The sequence below is a fragment of the Chiloscyllium punctatum genome, chromosome 16 (assembly GCF_047496795.1).
Source record: "Chiloscyllium punctatum isolate Juve2018m chromosome 16, sChiPun1.3, whole genome shotgun sequence".
Lineage (NCBI taxonomy): Eukaryota > Metazoa > Chordata > Chondrichthyes > Orectolobiformes > Hemiscylliidae > Chiloscyllium > Chiloscyllium punctatum.
In genome coordinates, this window is record NC_092754.1 from 19,727,709 (window position 1) to 19,737,722 (window position 10,014).

The 10,014-nt window shown below is 42.7% G+C and overlaps 1 protein-coding gene across 2 annotated transcripts in view; it reads right to left on the bottom strand.

Moving 5' to 3' along the window:
* slc45a1 (solute carrier family 45 member 1) overlaps window positions 1-9,740 on the bottom strand; it is a 30,333-nt gene extending 20,593 nt beyond the window's left edge. Inside the window, exons 1-6 of one of the 2 annotated variants that reach the window (XM_072586386.1) lie at window positions 9,563-9,740; window positions 7,322-7,615; window positions 6,302-6,733; window positions 3,930-4,022; window positions 3,037-3,261; window positions 882-1,585 (exon numbers count right to left, since the gene is read on the bottom strand). In XM_072586386.1, coding sequence (XP_072442487.1) covers window positions 882-1,585; window positions 3,037-3,261; window positions 3,930-4,022; window positions 6,302-6,698 — 1,419 coding nt within the window. In that variant the 5' untranslated portion in view covers window positions 6,699-6,733; window positions 7,322-7,615; window positions 9,563-9,740. The remainder of the gene's footprint in view (window positions 1-881; window positions 1,586-3,036; window positions 3,262-3,929; window positions 4,023-6,301; window positions 6,734-7,321; window positions 7,616-9,562) is intronic. The other variant, XM_072586387.1, reaches the window with a different exon arrangement.
* Between the last annotated feature and the right edge of the window lie 274 nt (window positions 9,741-10,014).

A 10,014-nucleotide genomic window follows, 5' to 3' on the forward strand; every position in this document is an offset into this window, starting at 1 on the left:
TCAAGGGAATTGGGTAATTACTGCCACTCAGAACCAGCAATAGCCATCCCCCTCCTTCCCCGAGAGCGGATGTTTCAGTCGTTTGACACTGCCAGAAGCTGGCCCACGGGAGCTGACAAATTCTGGAGGAGCCACATGCTTTCCAAATGGCACAGAACTTTCCAGAACTGTTAAATGCTAAATTTTTCTGGGGTGGACCAGCTGTGCTTTCTGATATGTGATTATATGCTGCTTGACCCTGGTAAGTTTTCCAGTGGGATCCAGCATCTTAGCTGTCTCCCATTGTGAGGGAAGATCCTACACCTTCCCTCAGAATTCCTGATAAATTATCTGGCTAGAACCAGTTCCAGCTCACATGCCCCACCACATTCAGATTGTTTTGTTTCTACAACAAAAATGGTCTGAAATCTCTTGACTAGAGCAGTTCAAATGGAATCCTGTGGCTAAAGACCAAGAAAATATCTGAGCTAAACTAAGACACTCAATGTTTGTTATGACTCAGTAACCACTTCAGGCTCAAACCAGGCAAGGACAGCAGATTTTCTTCTTAAAGGAGATTTGTGATTCAGTTGGAATCTGATGACAATCTGATAGCTGCATACTCACTTTTACTGAGACCTGTTTCTTTCTTCCCTGATTTTTAAATCTAAAGCAAATTCTCAAACTCCGCTGCTAAGATTGAACTAATGTTCTTTGGATTATTTAGTCCTGTGACATAGTTTCCAAATAACTGTGGCCCTTCACAGAGCAGTTTGCCACATTCAATTTGCCCTCACTGGGCTATTTCACCCCCATACCCCATCCTCCACAATGTAGTTTGCCCTCTTCACTGAAGAGTTTCCTCCCCTCACTGTGTTGTTGTCCTTCTGAAGTATCTGTACCTGCTGACTGAAGGTCACTGTCCTCCTTCGACTGTTGTCACCACTGTTTCCAAGGTAGCTGTTTGGAATACTCAATGTTTCGGGTCTTTTGAGAATTCCTGATGCTGGATTTCTCATGGTAACAAGCGAGGCATCCTGTAGACTCCCTGGATTCTCAGTCATCACCGACGGTCCCATTTCCTCATTTTCCACCTCATCAGGTATCCGGGGAAGACTTGCGCTCAATGTGTGTCTGGGAAAACTGATGTATTGGTCATTGGCCCCTGTGTAGCAGTCAATGAGGACAGTGTCAATATAAGAGGTCCCATAGGATGAGGCAAATTCATTAATCCCAGTCAGGGAGCTGTCACGGCTCAGAAAGCTCCCATACTTGGGGGTCAGGGGGCTCAGTGGAGAAATAGGACTGGTCATGCTGGTGTACATCCGAGTGGCATTCTGACTAGCACTCTGGCCTCCACCTTCTTCCAGAGCCATTGGTGGAGAGGGGGGTAGAGCGAGGCTGGGACTCTTCATCACTTTCTTCTTTTTTCCCTGTGGGTTCAGCCGCTTTTCTGGGATACTGGTTAGTGTCAGGATAGTGGTTATGGTCAATGTTACCGCAGTGAAAATGTAGACAACCCGAAGCTGACCTCCTAACACCTTTCCAAAATTTGTTTGGTCCCACTTGATCCCACCAATGATGTAACCGAATCCACCTCCCAGACCTAGAGCAATTTAAAAGAAAGACATAATGCAGCAAAACATTGGAAAAAATATCATTGCAAGTCTCAATTGTTATGTGACACAACTTCACACTGTGCAACAAAGATAAAGTGGAAGGCAGGGCAAGTGTTGGCATTAGGGTAAATAGAGGATTTTTAAAAATTATTCTGAGAATATAGGCATTAATCACTAGGCCAGCATTTATTTCTCATTCCTAAATGCCCTTGAGAAGGCAGTGGTGAATATCTGCACTCGATCCAGTATAGGAATGCCTACAGTGCTGTTAAAGAGGGGATTCTAATGTTTTGACCCAGTTCCAGTGAAGGAACAGTGATATAGTTCTAATTCAGGATGATGCGTGTCTTGGAGGGGAGCTTGCAATTGGTGATGTTCACCTGCATCTGCTGGTCATGGACTTCTAGGTGGCAGAGGTTTGGGGTTTGGAAGGTGTGATTCAAGGAATGGTAGCAAGTTTCTAAAGTGCATCTCATAAAGGGTATGCATTATTGGCAGTGTGTACCACTGGTGGCGGGAGTGAATGCTTAAGGTAGTTGAAGCATTATTGACCAAGTGGGCTACTTTGTCCTAGATGGTGATGAGCTTCATGAGTCTTTTGGAGCTGTACTCAGCTAGGCAAGTGAAGAATGTTCCATCACACTCCTAACTTGTGTCTTGGAGAAGGTGGGCAGGCTTTGGGAAGTAAGAAAGTGAATTACTTGCTGCAGAGTTCCCAGACTCTGACCTGCTCTTGTAGCCACAGTATTTATATAACTAGTCTGGTTAAGTTTCTTGTCAAAGGTACTCTCCAGCATAATGATGAGGCTTTTAACAAAGACATTGCCATTGAACGTCACAGGGAGGTGGCTAGCTTCTCACATATTGGAGGTGGTCTATGTCTGGCACATATGGTACTTGCCACTTACCAGTCCATTCCTGAATGTTAGCCAAGTCAGGATGCATGCAGACACATTGCTTTAGTACTTAAGGAGTCACAAATGGTACTGTACATTGTGAAATTACCGGCATAGTCTCCAGTTCTGGCCTTGTGTTGGAGAGAGGTCATCAATGAAGCAATGGAAGTTGACTTTTGACCAAGTCATTACCCTGAAGTATTCCTGCAGCCATGTCCTGAGATTGAGATGTTTGGTCTCTGGCAACTACAACCTTTGAGCTAGCAATGACTCCAACTGGGGAAATGTTTTCTCTCTGATTTGCACTGCTTTAATTTTTGCTAGGGCGCCTTGATGTAATGCGCTGTGCATTTGGAGGCTGAGAGGCTAGATGAAGTCAGGGGTTGGAGGAGGGCAAATTGAGTGCCATTTAAAGAGCTGATGCAGGAAATGTAAATGTCATACTGGGAAAGTCTGACTGGACCCTCGGTTCTGACTTAACCTCAGAATCTGTCTAAGGGCTTGTGAAGCAATGAAAGAGGTGATGCTGAATTGAGACTGACCTGCCAGGAGTGCATGGATATTCAGGCCTCGGTCCTGATCCTCTGGGCAGCAGACATCCATCATGTAGGCATGGCTTGGGTTGTCTGCTGAGTCAGCACTGAAATCCATTAATACCACACCACAGATAGTCAGAATGATGCCCCACTTGTGATTAGTGACAGTGTCAGCAACAGCAAGACCAAGGTCCTTGCCATTGAGTAGTAGTGAGAGACCAATCAGTGCACCTGGGACAGAACAACATCGAGTTAGGATCAAATCCAGACCAGAAACAAATTCAGAATTGGACTAAATCCAAAACAGGATCAAATGTGTAAAGGATCAACATGATGACAGGATCAAGCCAGGACCACGATCAAACCCAGGTAATCCCAGCAACAGAATCTAAAGTAACAACAGGTTCAAACAGAAGCTAATGTGGAAACAGGATTAAACTCAGATTAAACATGGGTCAAAATAAACCCAAATACAGAATCAAGCCAGGGTGTGGATAAGCATGTTCAGAATAAAATTGAAATGGGAACAACAAAAACAGACAAAACAGAAACAGACCTTCTCTTTTAACACATAACTCTCTATCCTTCAACACTACAACCCTCCTTCTCCCCATTTACTTCAATACTTTCTCAATTTAGAAACACAAAGTCGTTTATTCACTGTTCCAGTATCTTCCCTGGTAATTCATTCTCTACCCAATTATGCTTTGAATGAGAGTTCTCAGCAACCACCCTCATATTGTTTAGGTAACATTTCCAGATCTTGAACCCTTCATTGCAATGAACCTAAATCTCTTAATTTCCTGCAAAATTCCCATTTGGTTCAGAAACCCCACCCAAAAAAAGGAGTTTTCCTTGGAACTGAAGCACACCTGAGGTTTTGAGTCTCTGTAACTCACCAATTGCCAGAACCAGGATGAAGGGTCTGCGTCGGCCAAAGGGAGAACAGCAGCTGTCACTCCAGGCACCCAATACAGGTTGAACCAGGAACCCTGCAACCACAAACAACACAGAATGAGACTGACACCTCCCACAAATACTCGCACAGTATGTAACACCACACTGTCCTGACCAATACTCCCACAATATGCAACACCATCCTCTCTTGACAAATACTCGCACAGTACGTAACACCATTCATTCCTATAAATTCTGCACACAATGTAACACTATCCCCGTCCAAAAAATACACCCACAGTGTGTAACTCTGTTCTTCCCCTCAAATACCCCCAAGACATGTAATAGCTCCTCTACTCAAACACTCTGGCAATACACATCCACACATGCCTTGCAATTACCTTGCAATTATGTAACAGTGAATTGTCTCCCACAAACTGTTCGCATTGAAATGCTGCACCCCCAAATTTACATGACATCGCCCCCAAATTTACAATTTTTTCTACTTTATCTGCCTTTCACTCCTGTTTCCCTTCATTTTCCTATTCCTCTTCTCATGCCCCTCCAATTATAAATGAATGCTTCCACTGTTACTGAGGATACTGGAATGTCTGTATCTCCATAAATATCACGTATGTCATCATTTAGATGGAAATTATGTTAGTACTTGGGGGAGAAAGGAATAAAAAGTTATGCTGATAACATGATAAGAAGAGGAATGCGATAAGCTAATTGCTGAACATTAGTTTTAAAGTTCTTAGAGTCATAGAGGTCTCCAACACAGAAAAAGCCCCTTTTGAAAGCCAACATACCAATTGCCTTCTTTACGGCCTGATGTACCAACATGCTCACTTTCAGTGACCGGGTCACGAGGACACCATAGTCTTGTTGCACATTCCCCTCTCTCAATGTATAGCCATTCACATAATAATCTGCTGTCCTGTTTTTGCTACCAAAGTGGATAACTCCACATTTATTTACATAATACTATATCTGACATGTCTTTGGCCCACTCACTCAGCCTGTCCAAATCTCAATGAAGCATCTCTGCATCCTTCTCACATCTCACCCTTCCACCCAGCTTTGATTCATTTGAAAATTTTGAGATGTTACATTTAGTTCCCTCATTTAAATCACTAAGCTATAACGTGAATAGCCAGGGTCTTAGCACTGACCCCTGCAGTATTCCACTCCTCAATGCCTGCCATTCAAAAAGACCAATTTGTTCCTACTCCTTGTTTCCTGTTTGCAATCCAGCTTTCCATCCATGTCAGTATGCTACCCACAATCCCACAAGCTTTAATTTTAAACACTAATCTCTTAAGTGGGATTTTGTTGAAAATCTTCTGAAAATCCAAATAAATCATATCCACAGTCACCCCCTTATTAACTCTACTAGCTGCATCCTCAAAGAATACCAGTCGATTGTTCAAACATGATTTCCCTTTTGTAAATCCATGCTGACTCTGTCCAATCCTGTCATTATTTTCCAAGTATTCTATTAAGTCTTTAATAATGGACACAAGCCTTTTCCCACAAGCGATGTCAGGTTGACTCATCTATAATTCCCGTTTTCTCTCTTCCTTCCTTTTTGAGTGGCGGGGTTACATTAGCTCCCCTCCAATTGGTAGAAACTGTTCCAAAGTCTATAGAATCTTGCAACACGACCACCAATGTATTTATTATTTCCAGGACCACTTTCTTAATTACTTTGGGATGTAGATTATCAGACTCTGGGGATTTATTAGCCTTCAATCCCATCTATTTCCTTTATACCATTTCCCTTTCAATAATGATTTCCTTCAGTTCCTCCCTCTCACTAAATCCTGGGTTGATCAACATTTCTGGTTTGTTATTTACATCCTGTTTTGTAAACCCAGAATCAAAATATGCATTTAGGTGGTAAGCCATTTCTTTGTTCTTCAATATAAATGCCTCTGTTTCTGACTGTAAGGGACCTATGTTTGTCTTCACCAATCTTTCCATAGTTTTGACTCTTCACAAATTGTTGAATGGTCTATATTTCACAGGGTGCCCTTTTCATTTCTTAAATCATAGAGTTACATGTGTACTCTTACAATCTAAAGGAATGGTTACGCAATCAATCAAAGCTTGGATGATTTGTATTTGCAAAGTTCTCAGAACATCCTTTAAGCCTCTTAGGTGTAAAAGATCTGGTCTTGGGGACTTGTTACTCCTTGGTGCCAGTGAGCCCTTTTCATGGTACAGGTTGGCTCCTCAGTACACAGTTCAAGCATTTGTCTAGTCAAGGTCACATATCCTTTCTTCCATGGCAGATCCAAAAGCAGGACTAGGCCTCACCATTTAACTATACATAGCACCCATGAATATACACTGAGGAAAAATATCATACCTAATATGGGACTGATGAACCAAACCATGCTGTACAGTTCATCTGGTAAACCCATCTGTAGGAGGATAGGAGTGACATAAGCTGTCTCCATTGCATAGCTGAACTCAATCCCAAACAGAATACACCCGTTGAAAAGCAATTCCCAGAAGGAGTGTCGTGGTGGGATGTCACTGAAGTCAATTAGCTCAATGGGAATGGGAGTATTGGGAGGAGGAGGTGGGGAAGGCCGGATGAACTTCCTTCTCTTTGGATGCCGTTTGTAATTGTTAGCACGATGACTTATGTGTTGGGCAGTGGAATGGGGGAAGGTGCAGGCTGGAGGGCACCAGTTTGCCTGAGAAGTTGGGTTCGGAAAAAGGGCATCGCTGGGGGTGGTTGTGTTTGGAGAGGTCATCATATCGCCCTGGAATCTTCCCTCTGATTAACTTCTTTCTGCAAAGGAAAGAAAGAAAACTGTTGGGTTATGTTTTTGGTAACTCATTCACAAGCAACTGCTTAAAAATTACCTGGCAGCTCCCTAATTCCTGCAACAGTCCTCCTGATTGGAGGAATTGGATAGGAACAGCCCCCGCCCCACCCCCACCCCACAAATACACACACCCTGCAAGTGGCCCCAAAAATGCTTCCAAAATGGCAAATGTTTTCTCAGTTTGGGACTCCCCCCAAAGACAAAACTAGGAGTTATGAATGTCAGACAGTCACTAATAAATCCAACGGGAAATTCCAGAGAAACACCTTAAGCCAGAGAATTGGTAGATTGTGGAATTAATCATCACATGGTTGAGATGGATTAATGTAAGAGAAAATCAGATAAGCACGTGAGGGAGAGGAGAATAAAAAGAAATACCAATTGGTTGAAAGAAGTAGGTGGGGAGGAAGTTAGCATGGAGCATACAAACTGACATGGATCAATTAGACTGAATGGCAGTTTCCTGAGCAATCAATTCTATTTAATTTTAGATCATCCAATAGACATTTCTCTTTCCCTACGTGTTGAGCCGTTAAAGGTTAAAGTCATACCCATCCTGTGTTGGCCCAGCAGAGAATTAGGACAAAGGCTTTCGGTGTGAATGATTCAGTTGTTGACAGAGGTTAACAAGAGGCCCTGCAGTCAGGCAAGGGGCTTTGCTTCCAATAATCCTTTTTAATTTTGCTCAGATTAATTTTGCTCCTGGAGGTGCTATTGAGTATGATGTCCCGAGGGAGATCCTGAGCTCTCCTGACCCAAGGCAGGATTCCTCCATTCTGAAACCAGCTTCAGGATGTTCATTTGGCGCAGTAACAGCAGCAAAGTGCTCCCATTTGAGAGGAAACCTTCAGATATGGAAGCAGAATAAAGAGAGATTTACTCAATTATTGGGTGAATAGGAATGTTACTGAGCAGAGAGATTTGTCCTACACTATCTCCAGAAATAAAATGAAGGCTTATCTCTTCCATTAACAAATGGAAATACCATTGCTGCAGGAAACACTCAGCGAGTGAGTCAGGATCTGCGCAGAATTACCCTTTCAGGTGCAGACCTTCTGCATTTCTCTATTTAACTGTCAGACTTTATTAAGGGTTCAACTGAGGCCAGTCTGTAGTGAGTGTGGGACAGAAGATGGGATAACCCTGTCCCATACTCCCAAACCAGTTGAACTGAGGTCAGTGTGCTCAGCACACACTTTCAGATTGAGGTCTCAACATGTAAAACATTGTGGAGGTCAGAGCACTCAATCTGGGAACCTTACTGTGACCCCAGGTGGATCTGTCAATAAAAGATGGGAAACTGTGACACAAAGAGTTTGTTTGGGTGCAAAAAACTAAACTCAAATTCCAATGGAGACCAGGAAACTGAAAATAGACTTAATAAGAAGTGAAAATAACTACAAACTACAAAAATGACTGTGTGGGGGAAGGGGTGTGTGAGGGAAGGACGTTTAGGGGAGGAGAGTGCAGAGAGCTGGTCAGGGTTAATAAATGAGGAAAGAGAGCTATCTGCTGATCTTCTTCCAGGTCAGAGATATAGAGAATAGATTAAGGGCACTTGCACTCTCTCCAAATTCTCACTGTTATACTTTCATTCCCTGGCAGCATCTGTGGAGAGAATAACAGAGTTAATGTTCAAGTCCAGTGACCTTCATCAGAACTTTGTGATGAAGGGTCGCTGGAATTGAAGTGTTAACTTGATTGTTCTCTCAGTAGATGCTGCCAGACCTACTGAGTTTCTCCAGCAACTTATGTTTTGTTTCAGATTCCCAGTATCCACAGTTCTTTATTTTTCTTCAAACTACATTCTCTTACTTACAGTCACATTTGAATTCCTTCAATCACTCTTTTATATGTAGTCATACTCACTCTCACACTTTCGCACAATTGTTCATAAACTTATGTTCACAAACACATTCACATTCCTTAATCCACTTAGACTCACACTTACTATGCACTCACACACAAGTATAGAAGGGAATTTTTATGACAGAGAGATGTGCTAACTATGATCCATTTGCCACATTGTAGCTTCATAACTCTAACTAGCTGTATTTTACAACCTCACATATATAACTTGTATATACAGATTGCTTTAAGTCCTGAAGCTGATACATCACGAAAAAATGAACCAGGATTTCTACAGAATGATGTTTTAGGCAAGGCGACATTATTAACAGTTTCCACAATTGACTGCCTGGGAGAGCTGATATATTGCTGCTTAGATCCCTGTGTAAGTGATACAAGAGATAGAGGAGAAGGAATAGCAGGCCTGCGATGAAGCAGCTCTGTAGCGCCTTTCTCATTGCCACACTGCTGTAAACAAGCAATCTGCAAAATTCTGTCAATTTAAGACATGGTTTTAAAAAAATGTTGTTGTGAATTAACAATTAATAGAATCAATAGCTCTTCCTGGTGTGTAAAACAATCTCCCTGTAAGTTATTATCATACATCAGCATTTCCCACCTCGATTTAAATATTTTGCATTTACTGCAGTCACCCGCAGATTGCTCTTGTTGTGTCTGATCACTCCATTTACCCACACTCTCTCATTGTTTCAGTATTTTCACTTGTTTGCCTTGAATAAAAGGAGGCTGTAAAATGCCCAGAGTTAACAATAGCCCCTCCGCCAGTCAGGCTCCCTCACCCTACAGCAGTCTAAGCATGTGAGACGGAGAGACAAACTGCATTGTAAATGGAACCCCATCGCCCAACCTCCTCACCAGATTAGGCTGCTCATGTTTCTCAACAGCCTGCACACAAAAGCTAAGTCTGAGATTGGTGTAATTACCTCTGGCTAGGCTATCCTGTTCCTGGGGTGGAGAGTTCTGGCCTGCTCCTCCTCCTCCTGCATGTTTCCTTTTTTCAGTCACTCATTGTTTCTCAATTTCTCTCTCTCTCTCCGCCCGCATTATGCCATCACACTGCAGCGTGCGCTGCTGAAGGCAGCCCAGATCCTAACACTGGACTAGTACCAGCACGAGAGGCAGGTGCAATCCTACCAGCCAATGGGAAGGCAAGGCTCAGACACAAACCTTGCTTCTTACAAAGTCTGTGTCTGGATAATAAGACGCAAATTCACCAATCGCAGGGCAGAGAACAAATCCCAACATTCAGGGCCTGCAGAATTAAAACAGGGAAAATCTGTGCAGCAAAGAGATGAATAATCCTTTCCTTTACGTCACCCTCCGTGTTCTTTGAGTTTTTAAGCATGTGTATATTATCTGTGTAATATACATCACC